The sequence below is a fragment of the Stenella coeruleoalba genome, assembly GCF_951394435.1.
Source record: "Stenella coeruleoalba genome assembly, chromosome: 8".
NCBI lineage: Eukaryota > Metazoa > Chordata > Mammalia > Artiodactyla > Delphinidae > Stenella > Stenella coeruleoalba.
Genome location: NC_137154.1, coordinates 103,308,131 through 103,329,240, shown reverse-complemented (window position 1 = coordinate 103,329,240; position 21,110 = coordinate 103,308,131). Strand labels below are relative to the sequence as shown.

At 38.9% G+C, this 21,110-nt stretch overlaps 1 protein-coding gene across 7 annotated transcripts in view; it reads left to right on the top strand.

The window, feature by feature from the left end:
* Positions 1-21,110, top strand: part of ARHGAP32 (Rho GTPase activating protein 32) — a 272,293-nt gene that overhangs the window by 157,282 nt on the left and 93,901 nt on the right. For all 7 annotated transcript variants that reach the window (XM_079929489.1, XM_079929486.1, XM_079929487.1 and 4 more), the window contains one exon: positions 9,673-9,759. In XM_079929489.1, the coding sequence (XP_079785615.1) occupies positions 9,673-9,759 (87 nt within the window). The remainder of the gene's footprint in view (positions 1-9,672; positions 9,760-21,110) is intronic.

The following is a 21,110-nucleotide window of genomic DNA, read 5'->3' as shown; positions in this document are numbered from 1 at the left end:
TCATCTGAGGTATTTGGACTTTGCCTTTAAATTAATTTCTTAGTAGGAACTGACAAAGTATTGAGGGATTTTGAGAAGAAAGTACCATGATCAGTGTGTAGTAGGAAGTGGAAAGAGACCAGTTAGAAGACCACTGTAATCATCTAGTCTGCAGTTGTCTAGACCAGGGGTCCCCAACCTTTTTGGCACCAGGGACGGGTTTCGTGGAAGACAGTTTTTCCACGGACCGGGGTGGGGGGGGGAGTATTTTGGGATGATTCAAGTGCATTACATTTATTGTGCACCTTATTTCTGTTATTATTACATTGTAATATATAATGAAATAATTATGCAGCTCACTATTATGCAGAATCAGTGGGAGCCCTGAGCTTGTTTTCCTGCAACTAGATGGTCCCATCTGGGGGTGATGGGAGACAGTGACACCCGACGTGTGTTGCTTATGCCCAATCTACTCCGTAATCTCGCTTTGGTTGCCGTCCCTGCAGAAAACCCTGCTTCACAAAGATGGGATGTTGGAAATGGAAGCAGGCTTTTCAGTGCTTTTGTGGTAATCTCAGGATGTTCCACCGTGACTTTAATCCAGAATGTATGGAGATTTGACGTTGTCTCAAACATACTTTTAAGGCCACCGTCATTTGTGATCTCAAGCGGTTGATCCTCTTCTAGCACGGACAAAGTCAGTTCACCTGGCTTATTCACAAATGGGTTGTGGATCCATTCCTTCCCAGTTCCGGGGTCTTTTGTGGTTGTGAAGTAACACTCAAACTCTTCTGAAAGCTGAGACAGGTGATCATGCACCAGCTGGGAGAAAGAAGGCCCTGGCTCAGTCTCTTTCAAAATCTCTGCTAATGTTTGAAAGATGTCAGAAATCCCACTGTTCACTCATTGCCCCCATAATTCCAGTTTGGCTTTGAATGCAGCCACTTTATCTGCCGTCTTGAACACAGTTGTCGTTCTCCCCTGAAGTGACAGATTGAGTTTGTTGAGCAGATTGAATATGTCACACAAGTAAGCAAGTTTTGCGACCCATTCTCTGTCACTGAAATGTGCTGCCAGTGGTGACTGTTTTTCTAAAAGAAATCTGTGGAGCGGCTCTCCTAACTCAGAAACTCTGGCTAGTGATCTACCTTTAGAAAGCCATCTCACTCTGTGTATAAGAGAAGACGTGTGTGCTCTGTGTCCATCTCCTCACAGAGCTGCGTGAGCAGACGTGAGTTAAGGGCATGTACTTTAATGTGGCTGATAATTTTAATAGCATCCTGCAAAGCGTTGTTAAGTCCAGGTGAAATTTTTCGGCTAGCCAGCATTTCTCTATGGATGACACAGTGCGTAGACTCACATTCAGAAGCGACCTCTTTGACCCGAGTAGTGAAACCAGAAAGCCGTCCAGTCACGGCAGCCATTCTGTCTGTGCATATACCGACACAAAATGACCAATTCAGTTTTCCTGATGTGTAATCATTCAAAGACTTGAATAGTGCTGCAGCTGTGGTGTTGGTTGGCAACAAAAGTGCACATAACGTATCCTCATGCACATGCTCCTGAAGAATGTATCGCGCAAACACAAGCACTGTGGCCTTGTTGTCAACATCGGTAGACTTGTCAACCTGGATTGTGTACCACGGTGACTCATTAATCCTCTCTAACAATTGTGCCTCAGTATCCTCTGCTATTTCATTAATTTGTCTAGTTATGGTGCTAGCCGAAAGAGGAACACGTGCCACCTTTTGAACTGCAGTGTCTCCTAAAAGTTCACAACACATGTCCTTAACAGCAGGCAGGATCAACTCTTCACCAATAGTAAAGGGCTTCTCTTAGCTTTAGCAATGTGGTCAGCCACTAAGAACGATGTTCTCAGGGCAGACACATTTGATGAAATGGTGGCCTTCAATAATTGCTTCTGTTCTTCGTGTTCACGTTTTTTTCTTTTGAAAAACTCCAAAGGCTTGTCTTCTAATGCAGGGTTCTTGGTCTCCACGTGGTGAAGCAGTTTTGAAGGTTTCATGGCTTGGTTGGATAGCCAGTTGCCACATATTATACAAATTGGGCTTGGAGAATGTGAATTACCTGTTGTGATGAACCCGTAATTTAAGTAGGACTCTTGGTATTTTCCTTTAAAAGCAGCTTTCTTTTTGTTGGCACTCTTAGAGTCTTCTGCTGTCTCATCATTGGGTCTTCCCCCCTTTTCAAAGAAGCTCTCCAGTGATGTTTATTTTTTACTCATTTTGGCTAAGGTTAGCTTGTGGGCTTACCAAAACTATGACTGAGAAAATTGCACAGTATGGGAAAGAGGCGCAGACGGAAGTGGTGAATAAAATAATGGGCGGGCCATGGGTGGACTAAAACAAGTGTCGGATTCTGACTTAAAGCCTGCCACCAGATGCAGCTGTACGATTGAAGTACAGCAACTCACTTGCCACTGTAAAGCCTGCCACCAGATGCAGCTTAATTGTCACTTGCCACTCACTGATAGGGTTTTTAAAATATATACACACACACACACACACACACACACACACATTTATTTATTTATTTACTTTTGGCTGCGTTGGGTCTTCGTTGCTGTGCGGGCTTTCTCTAGTTGCGGCGAGCGGGGGCGACTCTTGGTTGCGGTGCGTGGGCTTCTCATTGCAGTGGCTTCTCCTGTTGTGGAGCAGGGGCTCTAGGTGCGTGGGCTTCAGTAGCTGTGGCTTGCGGGCTGTAGAGCACAGGCTCAGTAGTTATAGTGCACAGGCTTAGTTGCTCCGAGGCATGTGGGATCTTCCCAGACCAGGGCTTGAACCCGTGTCCCCTGCATTGGCAGGCAGATTCTTAACCACTACGCCACCAGGGAAGCCCACTGATAGGGTTCTGATATGAGTCTGCAAGCAATTGATTTATTATGGTCTCTGTGCAGTCAAACCTCTCTGTTAACGATAATCTGTATTTGCAGCCGCTCCCCAGTGCTGGCATTACCACTTCAGCTCCACCTCAGATCATCAGGCATTAGATTCTCATAAGGAGCGTGCAACCTAGATCCCTCGCGTGCGCAGTTCACAGTAGGGTTCGTGCTCCTAAGAGAATCTAATGCCACTGCTGATCTGACAAGAGATGGAGCTCAGGCAGTAATGCAAGCAATGGGGAGCGGCTGTAAATAGAGATGAAGCTTCACTCGCTCACCTGCCGCTCACTTCCTGCTGTGCGGCCCAGTTCCCAATAGGCCACAGACTGGTACCAGTCCGTGGCCTGGGGCTTGGGGACCCCTGGTGTAGACCAGATGCAGCGAGGCCCAGAACTAGGGAAGTAGCAGTGGAGAACAGGAAGAAAGGAACGGGTGTGAGAGACAAGTTTTGGGAAGACAGGAGAGATTAAGGAATCAAAGGTCTAGGTTAGATCTTAACCCTGGGAATATGAAAAGAAAGGGTGTGTGGAGAGGAGGGGGTGGTAGAGGAATCAAGGGTGATTAGGTTGGTCAATTGGGTGAATAGTTATATTTATTTACTTTGGGAATTCAAGAGGTAGAAGAGAATATGCAGGGAAAGAGAATGAATTCAGTTTTGAAAATGAGTGCTGTATTCCAGTGAGACAATGTTTGCTTCTTCAGTCATTCATCAAATAATTAGTGATCCCCACTTAAATTCCAGATACTTTTCAAGATGTTGGGGTGGGTATACACCTATCTCATTTTTTTCACTATATATTATGTTCAAGGAATCTGTCAATGTGTATTACAAAGATTTTTATCCCCATTTGTGACTCATCTTTTCACCTGGTTTATTGTGGCCCTTTGTGATAACTTTAGAAACTTTGATGGACAGTTGCTATTACCTGTTTTTGTGAAGGGGTCTAGAGTTGGGGCTCTCCTATTCCTGCATCTTCCTAATATCCCTCCTCAAATAATCTCTTTATGTCTGACTTTTTCGTTTTCCTCTGGGATTCCCATAATGTATTGTTTTGGTCCTCTTTATGGTGTCCTACAGTCTCTTAGGTACTTTTCATTTTCCTTAATTCTTTCTTCTTTCTGTTCTTTGGAGTGTATACTTTCTTTCACTTTTTTTTTTTTTGGTTGTGCTGGGTGGCTTGCAGGATCTTAGTTCCCTGACCAGTGATTGAACCCGGGCCCTCAGCAGGGAGAGCGTGGAGTCCTAACCACTGGACCACCAGGGCCCTGGACTGTATACTTTTATTTGCCCTTTCTTTAAGTAAACTGATTCTTCTTCCTGCCTAAATGTACTGTTGATCTCTTCTAGTGAAATTTTCATTTTAGATAATGATTTGTCATCCCCCCAAGTCTGTGTTTGGTTCCTTTTTTTGCTTTCTTTTTATTGATATGCTCACTTATTCATACATTGTTTTCCTGCTTTCCTTTAGTTCTGTGTAGTTTCTTTGAGCTCTCTGAGTGTATTTTATGTAGTTTGTTTAAAATCTACTAAACTGGAACTTCCCTGGTGGTCCAGTGGTTAGGACTCCTTGCTTCCACTGTAGGGGGCATGGGTTCCATCCCTGGTCGGGGAACTAAGATCCTACAAGCTGCACTGCACAGCCAAAAAAAAAAAAACAACTACTAGATTTTGTATCTGGACTTCTCAGGGATATTTTCTTTTGTTTTATTTATTTTTTCTTGTGAAGTTTTTTGTGCATATCTTGTGATTTTTTTGTTGTTGCATACTGGACATTTGACGGTTATAATGTGTAACCCTGGGAATCAGATTCCACCCCTTTATACAGGTTTGCTGTCTTTTTTTGTGAAGGCTGCAGTTGTCTGTTTGTGACCTTTCCAGACTGTTTTTGCAAAGACTGTATTTCTTGTCATAGGTGCTCACTGAACGCTCTCTTCTTTTAGCTTGTGTTCCAGAAGGGTTTTGTCAGGGAATTCCTTGAATGTCGGGAGCTAAAAATAAAACAAACAAAAAGCCACTTCTCCAGTCTTTGCACATTTCCTTTGTGGTGGGGTGCTCATTCAACACTTAACCCAGCTGTTTACAGCTCTGTCTTAGCTAAAGTTTAATTAGAGGTTAAAGCTTAGGGTCTTATTATGTCCTTTGCGTGCATGTGTCTCACCCTGAACATGTTCATGGGTTTCTGCTGTTTTCTAGAGTAGTGAGAAAGTTCGTTCTGAGAGTTTTTGCTTGTTTTCTCATGTTTCTGTGAACGGACTGGAGTTTGGAGCTGCCTACTCCACCATTTTGTTGATAACCATTTGACTATACTGTTTTGCTTTTAATTCCCTCCACCCCATCTCCTTGCTTTAATTTGGAAATTTGCTCTCTCCTTCCCCCCGCCTTCTGTTCTACTTAGGAAGATTGATTTTCTTCTATTCTTAATTCTGTTACAGGTATTGACATTTAAAAATTTACCTCCCTCTTTATTGTTTGGAAGTTACAGTGGGTTTTTCTGTTCTTTTAGTGGCTACCATTAAAAATTTAACTTGAACACCTAATTTTTAGTCTGAAGTTTATCAGTGTCTTTACTTTTTCTCTCAAGCAATACCAGCACTTAGAATGTTTTAAGTGGGATTACTCTTTCTTGTCTTTCATGGTAGTGTTGTTCAGGATTTATAGTTTCATCTCTTTATTTCTTATAATTAATCATTATTTTTGTTATACGTTAAGATTTGTTTAGATGTAATACTTATTTGCTGAATTCTTTGCTCAATATTTCTGCTTTATACCTTAGTTCTTTATCCTAGAATCCTTTTTCATCTTTTTTTTTTTTTTTTTTTTTTTTGCGGTACATGGGTCTTTCACTGTTGTGGCTTCTCCCGTTGCGGAGCACAGGCTCCAAACGCGCAGGTTCAGCGGCCATGGCTCACGGGCCCAGCCGCTCCACGGCATGTGGGATCTTCCTGGACCGGGGCACGAACCCGTGTCCCCTGCATCGGCAGGCGGACTCTCAACCACTGTGCCACCAGGGAAGCCCCCTTTTTCATCTTTAAGTACATATTTTGGAAGTCTTTTTAGTGAGGATTTGTTGATGGGAACTAATGAGTTTTGTTTTGTATCTTGTTTTTAAAATGTTATTTATTTGCTTACTTATTTATTTTTGGCTGCGTTGGGTCTTCGTTGCTGCGTGCTGGCTTTCTCTAGTTGTAGCGAGTGGGGGCTACTCTTCATTGTGATGTGCAGGCTTCTCATTGTGGTGGCTTCTTTTGTTGTGGAGCACAGGCTTAGTTGCTCCATGGCATGTGGGATCTTCCCGGACCAGGGCTCGAACCCGTATCCCCTGCATTGGCAGGTGGATTCTTAACCACTGCACCACCAGGGAAGTCCAAATTCATTAAGTTTTCATTCATCAGAAAATTCTTTTTTTTTTTTTTTTTGCTCTTTTCTTGTAGGTTTAGGTATGAATAAAACCTTGGTTAATTTATTTTCTTTTCTCAAAACTATTAAGATAGTCTCAAACTTCTACTGTCTATTACTGTTGAGAATTTAGGTGTTTTATGTTTACTTAATACTTACCCTTTCTGATGTTGTTTATTCCTTCCTGAAGTTCTGGGTTTTTGTCTAGTACTATTTCCCTTCAATCTTAGAAAGTTGTATTAGCTTTTATGTTGCACTGGTCTGTTAGAAACATATTCTCTCAGCTTTTGTCACTTGTAAATTTGTTTATATTTCTTAATTTTCTGAAGTTTATTTTAGTGGGATATAGAATTGACAGTATTTTTCTTCCAGCACTTTAACTCTGTTTCTCTTTGTCTCCTGGCCTCTCTTATTTCTGGTGAGAATTCAGGTGTCACTTATCTATTTTCCCCTTAATGTTATATGTTTTTCTCTTTGCCTGCTTTAAAGATTCTTGTCTTTATTTTGTTGTTCAAAAGTGTGATTATGATATGCCTAGTAGTGATTTTTGAAATTTATCCTATTTGGGGTTCACTGTTTCTTGAATTTGTTAGTTGGTATCTTTCACCTGTTTTAGAAAGTTCTCATCTGTTGTCCCAGCAATACTTCTCTGCCCCATTCCAATCCCATTTCCTTCTAGTATGCCAGTTGTACATATTGCTTGTCTGTTTGGTATTCTTTCAGAGATCTTAACTGTACTGTTATTTATTTATTTATTTTCTGGTCATTCTTTTATTTTCTGTTTTTTTTCCATCTTGGATACTTTCTGTTGACCTGTTTTTAAGTTCAGTGATTCTTTCATTTACTATATTCAGTTTGCTGTTAATATCTGACAGCATAGTTTTATTTTTAGCATTTCTTTTGAATATATTTGTAGATCAGTCTCTGCTAGAATTCCCTGTATTCTTATATTCTTACATATTATCTTTTCAGACTAAATTTTAGAATTTCTACCATAATTAATTTACATTCTTTTTATTATTTCAATATCTGGGCCATTTGTGTGTCTGTCCCTTATCCTGTTTCCTCTCTTGACCTTGGATCACAGTTTCTGGCTTCCATGTATGTTTTGTAATTTTTTATGCCGAATTTGTTATATAAGAGACAGTAGAGACTAAAGTCAGTAATTTTCATCTTCAGGAATGGGCTTATCCCTTCTTTTTCCATTCTGTTAGATTGTTGTGGTAGATTTTGTTAGTCATGTTTGATGGGGCCCTGAGTTAAGCTGACCTATGGCTGTTACAGACCTGGCCTTTGGCAACTTTGCTTTAGTTTCTCATTACTTTTAAATATTTTGAGTGTAAGTTCAGGAAGTTTGTTTTTTTCAGCAGGGAGAAGTGAAACTTGGTGAGATCTCTTTGTGCTTTACTGCTAAGCCTCTAGTTTTCTGAACTGAGGGAGAGCAGCCCACCTGGTTGTTAGTTCTCTTTGCTCCCCAGCTTTTTGTGCCAACAAGTGCTCTCTTCCGGCTAGCCTTGCCCAGATCCTAGCGTGTAGCTGCCTTATACTCTTACAGCACCCGCGATGCCTCAGTGGGGGTTCTCTCAGCTTTTCTGTGCCACCTCCAGTCACCAGTTGTTAAATGCCCCGAGAGCCGCAGAGGATCTTTCTCAGCTTTCTTGCCTTCTCTCCCGTCTCCACTGCGCTGACTTGTGCTTGGGGAGACTCCACACACTTCATGGGTTCATATCTCTCAGTTCTCCTGCTCTCTCCCCCTGCCCCGCCGTTGGTGTACTGACTGTGTCCACTTGGTGAACACCTGTGGGAGTCAGTTGCTGGGTAGGTGTTGATGGTGCTCCTTGGAATTTTAGTTTGTCACTCCAGTACACATGCAGTCAGTTGGGGTTTGGCTGGTTTCTCCTTACCGTGTCTAAGGCAGGTTCTTTATCCTCCTGCGTCTTTGCCAGGTATCAGAGCACACCCATACGAATCTCTTCTGTCTCAGGAAAGTCTTGTCCCTGTTTGCAACTTAGTTCGTGTAGGTTTCTCTTCACTTTTTAAAAAACTCATTTTGTAGTTAATCTGGCTTATTTTTGGCTAGTGTGAGAATGATCATTATCCTCTGAACTTCTCCTACTTAATACCAGGAGGTTTTTTTTTCTTTTCTTTTCTTTTTTAATACTTCCAGTGATACTGCTTTCAAAAAATAGAGACTATATTCTCATCAACTTTATATTTCTTATAACATTAACTATAATGATAGGTAATGTTTATTAAGTACTTACTGAGTGCCAGGCACCTTGGTAAACACTTTAAATGCATTATCTCATTTAACGAACTCGGGAATAGGTGTTATTATATCATTCCCATTTTCCAGATGAGAGATTAAGTAGGTGGGTCAACATTATATAACCAGTTAGTGGCACTTTTGAACTCAGGGTTGTCTGTATCTGGAGCTGAGTTTGCAGATTCACATCCCTAGATGGGAAGGATATGTAAATAAATGAGTGAAGTGAGTAGGGTGTAAAAAAATAACAAAGCAAGTAGCATGATGAATGACAGTTAACATTCAACCTAGATATTGACTAAAAAATAAAGAGTAATCACTTCTGTGACAAAGTCTCTGGGAGAATACTTGCCTCATTCAGAGGCGGGTGGTCACTTAGCTCCAGCCACTTGTTGACCATGTGAGAATATGGGTCTAGTAGTTCAGATTTTCAGATTTTTCAATAGAAGTCAGAAATCTGTATTTTTCATATGAGACCGCTTAGTTTCTAAATGTTAGCTGCTGGTTCAAATAAAAATAAAATAAAATCCAGTGTTCAGACCTGCATGGTGAGTCTGAAATAAAATGTGTCTGCAGGCCCAACCTGTTCTCTGGCAGCCAGCGTGCAGTCTCTGTAATAGAGCCTGAGCTCTTTTAGACCACTGGTCACGCTGTCTCTCAGGGCCCGCCTGAATGCCTTCCTTTCACATTTGTGCTGTACCTCAGGGATGTGAAGGCCTGCTTTGGAATGAATGTACTATTTTATTTACTGCTGTTATACCGTTCTGCTAGTTTAGATATAAGCTACAAAGAAAAATTTTAGAAACGTATTTTTAATTTCTTGTTTATTTTTTTAATTTTTATTTTTTATTGGAGTATAGTTGATTAACAATGTTGTGTTAGCTTCAGGTGTATAGCAGAGTGATTCAGTTATACATTTACATGTATCTATTCTTTTGCAAGTAGAAACATATTTTTTAAAAATCCTGAAATCTTCATCTTATCTGCTTTAAGCAATAGAGTTCTGTTATAAGGCATACCTTACATTAAGTTGATGGGGAGGGACAGGTATTATTGAATGCTTATTTTATTTTGTTCATTAATCATGACTTTCTCTTCCTCTCTTTTGCCCTTTCTTCTTTGACATAGCTTTCACTTTCAGAAGAACAGAATGAAGTAACAAAAAATGGCTGTGAATCTAAAGAGCTGGTCTACCTCGTGCACATTGCTTGTCAGGTAATTTTGTGGATGTGTTCTCCATTTCACATAAAATTTAATGAGAATTAAATATGAATGAATAACATTGAATAAATGAATGAATAAATATGAACAAATAACATTGACTGCGGTAACACAAATGTTTTATTTTATTCTTTCTCCCATTCATATTGGCATTTCTGCATATACTCAGAGTTGAAACAATCAATTTAATAGAGTCAATTTAATAGATATTTAATTTACAAACGTAAGTAAAAATTCTTCCTGTAAGAGTAAAGGAAATAGAACTTCCCTGGTGGCGCAGTGGTTAAGAATCCACCTGCCAATTCAGGGGACACAGGTTTGAGCTCTGGTCCAGGAAGATCCCACATGCCGTGCAGCAACTAAGTCCATGCACCACAACTACTGAGCCTGTGCTCTAGAGCCCGTGAGCCACAGCTACTGAAGCTCACGCACCTAAATCCTGTGCCCTGCAATGAGAAGCACGCACACCTCAACGAAAGAGTAGCCCCCACTCGCCGCAACTAGGGAAAACCTGCGTGCACCAACGAAGACCCAACGCGGCCAAATAAATAAATAAAATCCTTTAAAGAAAAAAAGAGTAAAGGAAATATATTGTTTATTGATGATGAGGTTAAATGAGTCAGCTACTGGTCACATATTACAATAAAAGAACAGACTAAGTAGTGTCTGCATCAGATGCACACTTTTCTAACCAAGATGGTAAGTTCCACTGTGGTGTAACAATGTGTGTACATTTCAGAAGTGTGCTATTTCTTAAATCTTAGTATTAGAACTTTTTTGAGGGTAATTACCATGACTTGCTCTTAATGAGATTTAAAATATGTCATTTGTAGCATTGATTATTTCCTCCATCAAGTAAGCAGTTAGTTCCCTTATTTATTCTTTGTTCATTGAGCCTTCTTGCCTACCTTTGAACTAGTCATTGTAAAGCAAGTGTTTTCTAGGAAAGCTTTCTTATGTACAAAGTTTTTAGTTTTCTTTGAGAGAGTAAGATAGGGGAGTTTATGGGGTTTTTTTCCTAAAAAGTACTATTCATGTACCTGAAATTAAAAATTAAATAGTCTGGAAAAGTCTAATGGCTATTTCATATGGGAAATACTTAAGTTCTTAGTCTTGGTGTGACTTTAAGGGCAAACCTTTTATAATTAAGTGCTTTTATTTGTAGGTGAGAGAATATGAGATTGGAAATTGAACTTAGTTTGTATATATATGTTCAAAGTTACATATCATTTATACATGTTTTACTGTATGTCATCTTGGTTCCTTTGAGGAAGTGGGCAGCTCTGAATCACTGTTTCATGTCATATTTCATAAAAATGCTTCTACTTGGTGAGTTAATTTTTAAGTGAAAATATCAAATGCTTTCATGATGAACCATTGCTAGTACAGGAATATAGAACATTTTTTCTTTATCTAGAGTGCCTGATTGGCATGTGAGTCATGAACTTATTATTCCATCTAAAACCTATACCTTCTAGCATCTTCTCTTCTTACCAGTGATTTACATTTGTTCTGACAATGCAAATATTTTTATTCTCATAAGCAAAACATAATGTCAAAAATACCTATGCTGTTCTTAAAAAATGACCTTCAAAAGGTAAGCATGGTATTTTGGTACCATACATTAAAATGTATAATCGTTACTTGATTATGCCTCCATGAATTAGTGACCTAGATAATTAAGGCTATTTCCTGGTTGTAAATATCTTGTCAAGCTGCTTAAAAAATTTCAGACTACTTGTTATACTATTTACCACATGAAAGTAGTAATTTACTGCATTGTCATAATGCTGTCACGTTTCTCCTCTGCCTCACACCGTAAGTAATCGTTGATATGTTCTCATGGCTTACCTTCTGTATTCTTGCCATGTATGTCAGCCATAAACCACATTAAACTAGAATCATTTTTTTTTTATAACCAAGAGAGACTCACAATCAAACCTTCTAATTTTGCAAATGAGAAAGTTGAGGCCCAAATTATGGAAGTTGCTTTCCTAAGCTATATGAAATCTTAGCAGGAGCTACTGAGGACTTCAGTTTCCTGATTGCCAGCTTTTGTTGCATCACCTTGGAATTTGCAATCTACAACAGATTTTAGAGATTGCTTAATCTTCAGATGAGATACGATCACCCTTACGCCCTGTAATCTATTCGTTATAGAAGCTAATTTCATATTTCATATCTTTGCTAATTTCTAATTTTTAATAATGTGCACTTGAAATTTTGTTTACTTAACCAAAATTCTTGGTCCTTCATCTGAACCCACTTTCTTTGCTTTATCTTTTATCTTAGAAAGTGTCCAGTTAAACAGCTGTGATCATGTTCCTTTCTGTAGGTTAAGTGATATGATTTCTTTAGGTATTACCTTTGAATCTTGTAATGGTGTCTTTGTCTCTGCCTTTTACAGTTTTAATTTCTTTTTAAATTGTGAACCCAGAAATGTAAGCCATATCCTTCATACTGCATAGATCCAAATTCAGTAGGCATTTTTTGATCACTTATATGTCTAGTACACAAGTGTTATGGCATGCAGCATATCATTTAATTCTTAAAACCTCTGTGAGGCAAATAGTCTGGTTTAAAAACATCAGTTTTTAAGTGTTATTTTTTTTTATAAATTTATTTATTTATTTATTTATTTATTTATGGATGCGTTGGGTCTTCATTGCTGCATGTGGGCTTTCTCTAGTTGTGGCGAGGGGGGGTGTACTGTTTGTTGCGGTGCGCAGGCTTCTCATTGCGGTGGCTTCTCTTGTTGTGGAGCATAGGCTCTAGGCGCACGTGCTTCAGTAATTGTGGCATGTGGGCTCAGTAGTTGTGACTCACGGGCTCTAGAGCACAGGCTCAGTAGTTGTGGTGCACGGGCTTACTTGCTCCGTGGCAGGTAGGATCTTCCCAGACCAGGGCTAGAACCCGCGTCCCCTGCATTGGCAGGCAGATTCTTAACAACCGCACCACCAGGGAAGCTCCTAAGTGTTAATTTTAAAATGACTAATTTAAACCTAGCTGTTGCAAGAATTTATTTTAACATGTGCCCTAATGAAAATTTGTTTCTGATCTTTCCCCCTCTGAGTATAGTATTGTTGGTTTAAGAATAATGGTTGCTTAATGAAATAGTTAGTTATTGTTCCACAGTAAGCTTTAGAGAAGTTGAAATGAATGGTTCTTATTGAAGTTGGATTGTATGAACTACCTTTGTATTTACCAGAATTCATCAATGTATAATAGTTTATTTTTTCTGAAGATCAAGTTTTTCATAAATATTTACAGTAGAAGGAAATGGACTGTCAGTCAGGAGGCCTAAATTTGTCCCAACTGTGCCATGACTAACCAGCTGTGTGGCTGACAGGGTCTTAGTGCTCTGGCTGGGTGTCAGACCTGAGCTTCTGAGGTGGGAGAGCCAAGTTCAGGACACTGGTCCACCAGAGACCTCTGGGCCCCACGTAATATCAAACGGTGAAAGCTCTCCCAGAGATCTCCATTTCAATGCTAAGACCCAGCCCCACTCAATGACCAGCAGTCTACAGTGCTGGACATCCTATGTCAAACAACTAGCAAGACAGGAACACAAGCCCACCATTAGCAGAGAGGCAGCCTAAAATCATAAGAAGTTCACAGACACCCCAAAACACACTACTGGACGTGGTCCTGCCCACCAGAAAGACAAAATCCAGCCTCATCCACCAGAACACAGGCACTAGTCCCCTCCACCAGAAAGCCTACACAACCCACTGAACCAACCTTACCCACTGGGAGCAGACACCAAAAACAACGGGAACTACCGACCTGCAGCCTGCGAAAAGGAAACACCAAACACAGTAAGTTAAGCAAAATGAGAGACAGAAATACACAGCAGATGAAGGAGCAAGGTAAAAACCCACCAGCCCAAACAAATGAAGAGGAAATAGGCAGTCTACCTGAAAAAGAATTCAGAGTAAAGATAGTAAAGATGATCCAAAATCTTGTAATTAGAATGGAGAAAATACGACAAACGTTTAACAAGGACCTAGAAGAACTAAAGAGCAAACAAACGATGATGAATAACACAATAAATGAAATTAAAAATTCTCTAGAAGAAATCAATAGCACAATAACTGAGGCAGAAGAACGGATAAGTGGCCTGGAAGATAAAATAGTGGAAATAACTACCACAGGGCAGAATAAAGAAAAAAGAATGAAAAGAATTGAGAACAGTCTCAGAGACCTCTGGAACAACATTAAATGCACCAACATTTTAATATATAGGTATCCCAGAAGAAGAAGAGACAAAAAAAGTAACTGAGAAAACATTTGAAGAGATTATAGTTGAAAACTTCCCTAGTATGGGAAAAGAAATAGTCAAGCAAGTCCAGGAAGCACAGAGAGTCCCGATAAATCCAAGGAGAAACGCACCAGGACATATTAATCAAACTCTCAAAAATTAAATACAAATAAAAAAATTTAAAAGCAGCAAGGGAAAAGCAACAAATAACATACAAGGGAATCCCCATAAGGTTAACAGCTGATCTTTCAGCTGAAACTCTGCAAGCCAGAAGGGAGTGGCAGGACATATTTAAAGTGATGAAAGGGAAAAACCTACAACCAAGATTACTCTACCCAGCAAGGATCTCATTGAGATTCAACAGAGAAATTAAAACCTTTAAAGACAAGCAAAAGCTAAGAGAATTCAGCACCACCAAACCAGCATTACAACAAATGCTAAGTAAAGGAACTTCTCTAGGCAGGAAACACAAGAGAAGGAAAACACCTACAATAACAAACTCAAAATAATTAAGAAAATGGTAAAAGGAACATACATATCGATAATTACCTTAAATGTAAATGGATTAAATGCTCCAATCAAAAGACACAGACTGGCTGAATGGATACAAAACAAGACCCGTATATATGCTGTCTACAGGAGACCCACTTCAGACCTAGGGACACATACAGACTGAAAGTGAAGAGATGGAAAAAGATATTCCATGCAAATGGAAATCAAAAGAAAGCTGGAGTAGCAATTCTCATATCAGACAAAAGAGACTCTAAAATAAAGACGATTACAGGAGACAAAGAAGGAGACTACATAATGCTCAAGGGACCAATCCAAGAAGAAGATATAACAATTGTAAATAATAATGCACCCAACACAGGAGGACTTCAATGCGTAAGGCAAATGCTAACAGCCATAAAAGGGGAAATCAACAGTAACACAATCATAGTAGGGGACTCTACCACCCCACTTTCACCAACAGACAGATCATCCAAAATGAAAATAAATAAGGAAACACAAGCTTTAAATGACACATTAAACAATATGGACTTAATTGATATTTATAGGGCATTCCATCCAAAAGCAGCACAAACACTTTCTTTTCAAGTGCTCATGGAACATTCTCCAGGATAGATCATGTCTTGCGTCACAAATCAAGCCTGTGTATATTTAAGAAAATTGAAATTCTATTTTTTTCCTACACAACGCTATGAAACTAGATATTGATTACAGGAAAAAACTTGCAAAAACAGAAACATGAAGGCTAAAGAATACACTACTAGATAACCAAGAGATCACTGAAGAAATCAAAGAGGAAATCAAAAAATACCTAGAAACAAATGACAATAAAAACACAACATGGGATGCAGCAAAAGCAATTCTAAGGGGGAAGTTTATAGCAATACAATCCTACCTCAAGAAACAAGAAGCATCTCAAATAAACAACCTAACCTTACACCTAAAGCAGATAGAGAAAGAAGAACAAAAAGAACCAAAAGTTAGCAGAAGGAAAGAAATCATAAAAATCAGATCAGAAATAAATGAAAAAGAAATGAAGGACACAGTAGCAAAGATCAGTAAAACTAAACGCTGGTTCTTTGAGAAGATAAACAAAATTGGTAAACCATTAGCCAGACTCATCAAGAAAAAAAGGGAGAAGACTCAAATCAACAGAATTAGAGTGAAAAAGGAGAAGTAACAACTGACACTGCAGAAATACAAAGGATCATGAGAGATTCCTACAAGCAACCTTATGCCAATAATATGGACAACCTGGAAGAAATGGACAAATTCTTAGAAAAGCACAACCTTCTGAGACAGAACCGGGAAGAAGTAGAAAATATAAACAGACCATTCACAAGCACTGAAATTGAAACTGTGATTTAAAAATCTTCTAACAAACAAAAGCCCAGGACCAGATTACTTCACAGGCGAATTCTACAGACATTTAGAGAAGAGCTAACAACTGTCTTTCTCAAACTCTTCCAATATACAGCAGAGGGAGGAACATTCCCAAACTCATTCTATGAGGCCACCATCACCCTGATAACAAAACCAGACAAGGATGTCACAAACAAAGAAAACTACAGGCCAATATCACTGATGAACATAGATGTAAAAATCCTCAACAAAATACTAGCAAACAGAATCCAGCAGCACATTAAAAGAATCATACCCCACGATCAAGTGGGGTTTATCCCAGGAATGCAAGCATTCTTCAGTATGTGCAAATCAATCAGTGTGATGCACCTTATTAACAAATTGAAGGAGAAAAACCATGTGATCTTCTCAGTAGATGCAGAAAAAGCGTTTGACAAAATTCAACACCCAGTTATGATAAAAACCCTCCAGAAAGTAGGCATAGAGGGAACTTTCCTCAACATAATAAAGGCCATATATGACAAACCCACAGCCAACATCGTTCTCAGTGGTGAAAAACTGAAACCACTTCCACTATTATCAGAACAAGGTAAGGTTGCCCACTCTCACCACTATTATTCAACATAGTTTTGGAAGTTATAGCCACAGCAATCAGAGAATAAAAAGAAACAAAAGGAATCCAAATAGGAAAAGAAGAAGTAAAGCTGTCACTGTTTGCAGATGACATGATACTATACTTAGAGACTCTTAAAGAGGCTACCAGAACACTACTAGAGCTAATCAATGAATTCGGTAAAGTAGCAGGATACAAAATTAATGCACAGAAATGTCTTGCACTCCTATACACTAATGATGAAAAATCTGAAAGAGAAATTAAGGAAACACTCCTGTGTGCCACTGCAACAAAAAGAACAAAATACCTAGGAATAAACCTACCTAAGGAGACAAAAGACCTGTATGCAGAAAATTATAAGACACTTATGAAAGAAATTAAAGATGATACAAATAGATGGAGAGATATACCATCTTCTTGGATTAGAAGAATCAACATTGTGAAAGTGACTATACTACCCAGAGCAATCTACAGATTCAGTGCAATCCCTGTCAAATTACCACTGGCATTTTTCACAGAACTAGAACAAAAAAATTCCACAATTTGTATGGAAACACAAAGGCCCCGAATAGCCAAAGCAATATTGAGAAAGGAAAACGGAGCTGGAGGAATCAGGCTCCCTGTCTTCAGACTATAGTACAAACCTACAGTAATCAAGACAGTATGGTACTGGCACAACAGAAATATAGATCAATGGAAGAAGATAGAAAGGCCAGAGATAAACCCATGCACATATGGTCACCTTATCTTTGATAAAGGAGGCAAGAAAATGCAATGGAGAAAAGACAGCCTCTTCAGTAAGTGGTGTTGGGAAAACTGGACAGCTACATGTAAAAGAATGAAATTAGAGCACTCCCTAGCACCATACACCAAAATAGACTCAAAATGGATTAAAGACCTAGATGTAAGGCCAGACACTATAAAATTCTTAGAGGAAAACACAGGCAGAACACACTATGACATAAATCACAGCAAGATCCTTTTTGACCCACCTCCTAGAGAAATGGAAATAAAAAGAAAAATAAACAAATGGGACCCAATGAAACTTAAAAACTTTTGCACAGCAAAGGAAACCATAAACAAGACAAAAAGACAACCCTCAGACTGGGAGGAAATATTTGTAAACGAAGGAACTGACAAAGGATTAATCTCCAAAATTTACAAGCAGCTCATGCAGCTCAATAACAAAAAAACAAACAACCCAATCCAAAAAGGGGCAGAAGACCTAAATAGACATTTCTCCAAAGAAGATATACAGACTGCCAACAAACACATGAAAGGATGCTCAACATCACTAATCATTAGAGAAATGCAAATCAAAACTACACTGAGGTATCACCTGACACCAGTCAGAATGGCCATCATCAAAAAATCTACAAACAATAAATGCTGGGGAGGGTGTGGAGAAAAGGGAACCCTGTTGCACTGTTGGTGGGAATGTAAATTGATACAGCCACTATGGAGAACAGTATGGAGGTTTCTTAAAAACTAAAAATAGAACTACCATACGACCCAGTAATCCCACTACTGGGCATATACCCTGAGAAAACCATAATTCAAAAAGAGTCATGTGGGCTTCCCTGGTGGCGCAGTGGTTGAGAATATGCCTGCCAATGCAGAGGACACGGGTTCGAGCCCTGGTCTGGGAAGATCCCACATGCCGTGGAGCAACTGGGCCCGTGAGCCACAGCTACTGAGTCTGCGCGTCTGGAGCCTGTGCTCCGCAACAAGAGAGGCTGCGACAGTGAGAGGCCCGCACACCGCAATGAAGAGTGGCCCCCGCTTGCCACAACTAGAGAAAGCCCTCGCACAGAAACGAAGACCCAACACAGCCATAAATAAATACAGAAATAATTCAAAAAAAAAAAAGAGTCATGTACCACAATGTTCATTGCAGCTATATTTACAATAGCTAAGACATGGAATCAACCTAAGTTTCCATCGACAGATGAATGGATTTAGAAGATGTGGCACATATATATGATGGAATACTGCTCAGCCGTAAAAAGAAACAAAATTGAGTTATTTGTAGTGAGGTGGATGGACCTAATGACTGTCATACAGAGTGAAGTAAGTCAGAAAGAGAAAACCAAATACTGCATGCTAACACATATATATGGAATCTTAAAAAAAAAAAAAGGTTCTGAAGAACCTAGGGGAAGAACAGGAATAAAGATGCAGATGTAGAGAATGGATTTGTGGACACAGGGACAGGGAAGGGTAAGCCAGGATGAAGTGAGAGAGTGGCATGGACACATATACACTACCAAATGTAAAGTAGATAGCTAGTGGGAAGCAGCTGCATAGCACAGGGAGATCAGCTCAGTGCTTTGTGTCCATCTGAGGGGTGGGATAGGGAGGGTGGGAGGGAGATGCAAGAGGGAGGAGATATGGCGATATATGTATATGTATAGCTGATTCACTTTGTCATGCAGTATAAACTAACACACCATTGTAAAGCAATTATACTCCAATAAAGATGTTAAAAAAATATTTACAGTCATGTGAAAGCTTCTTTATGTCCCCGTTGATGGAGTAAACAGTTGGTTTTAGGGGAATGCTCTTCTGTCTCAAAATATCTCTTGTTCTCTGATGCTTTAAATTCCACCATCAGAAATGCATTCCTCGGTATTAAATAACTCCTCCACTTGGTTGCTTTAGAATATGTTGTTACTAAGGGTGTGGAGTTAATTATTAACGTTTGAAGAGCATCTGTGTATGAACACAATGTATTGAATATAAGCAGATCGCAAACATTCTTATTTAAACCTAAAAACTTTTCTCTGAAATATATGTGTTACTATTCCCATTATGTAGAAGAATAAACTGCTGTTCGTCGGTGTTAAGTAACTTGTGTAAAGTCCCCTATTTGGGATAAGGCCAGGCTGAGATTTAAATCAGGTCTTTCTTTTCACTGAACTTCATCATACATACAGTTAATTCAAAGTACTAATTCTCTTGCAAGATAAACTTTCTCATGATAAAAGAGTCTTCAGAGGACATGGGTGAAGACTGTTCTTCTCAGAAAGGACCGCAAGTATGTGTAGATTTTGTCTAACTTTTTCCACCTCTGTTATTACCAAGCTGTATCTCAATCACTGTATCTTGTTAGGCCATTGTTGATAACATCTGCGTTTGCACCCTGTACTTGATTATAACCCTTCAACTGCCAGAATGAGGTAAAATGTAAATTTAAACATGTTACGCTAATGGTTAAAACTCTTCAGTAGATTTCCATTGAATTCAAAACTAAACCCAAACTGCTACCAAGGCCTGTGTGGGCCGTGCAGGATCTGGACCTTGCCTACTTTTTCTAAGCATCATGGGACAATCTTCTCACTCCTACTCTTTGGTCTCACTAGCTTTCAGTCAGTTCCTCAAAGACCCTGGGTTTTTTCCTGAAACAAGGCATTGACCTTTTGGTCAGCTCATCACTCCATTCACACATACAGTTGCTGTGTCTGGTGTCTGCTCAGTTCTCAGGAGGCAGGTTAGATATCACTTCTTTATAGCACAAAAGTATCATTATTTTATTTATGTATTTATTAACTTAAAAAGTATTTTTTTCCTCACTAGAAATAAATTCTAAGAAGTCAGAGGTTTGATGGTACTTTCTCTGTTGTATCTCTAATGCTCACTCCAGGGCTTGGTACTATGTAGGTGCTCAGTAAATATCTGGTGAATGAATGAAAGAAAGAACAAAATTTTGTCTTAGAAATTTGATCCTATATACACTGGTATTTTTCTTTTTCTCTCATTCTTCTTTATGAGCCTTGTTAAGAATTGTTGATTTTTGTTATCCTTGGAGAGCAATACTTACTTGATAGTAATAATTATTAAGGTTATAAATTAGCTGCAAATTAAAATTTAGACAGATGTATATAGTTAATTTTTTGTTCTGTTCTTCATAAAATAATTGAACTTCTAAAATTCTCTGATCATTTACTTTATTCAGCTCATTTGGAAATTCCATGATTAAGGTTGTTTTTTTACATATGAAATTTAAAGTTTTTCTTCCACGTCTACTGAAAAGATAGGTATTTTACTATTTTTAGAATTTTACTGAGTGACTTTAAAACAGTTTGAGAGAATTTGCAAATTATGTGTTACGGTTTTAATTTCCTGCATATAAATCTGCATAAAAACGCAGACTTTTTACTAGCACAAGAACAGTTTTCAAAAGTTGAAAGAAATCAGTTTATTGGTATATGAAGAAATGAATTTTGAAATCCAGTCCCCAGTATTTACCTTTTGAGGCTCTGAATGTTCTTTCCGTTATGTGGTTGCTTATTGTTATTTCTTTCTTTCAGCAATACTCTATAGAGAGAAGAGAACATGATTACTTTTTATAAATTTAATAAGCTTTTTTTTAGACCAATTTTAGATTTACAGCAAAATTGAGTGGAAGTACAAGGTTCCCTTGTATCCCTTGTCCTCACACATGCACATCCTCCTCCACTACGGACATTCCCCTGCTAACGTCGTACATTGTTACAACTGATGAGCCTACATTGACGTACCATTGTCATTAAGGGTTCATTCATGGTGTTGTGCATTCTGTGGGTTTGGATAAATTTATAATGTGTCTTCACCATCATA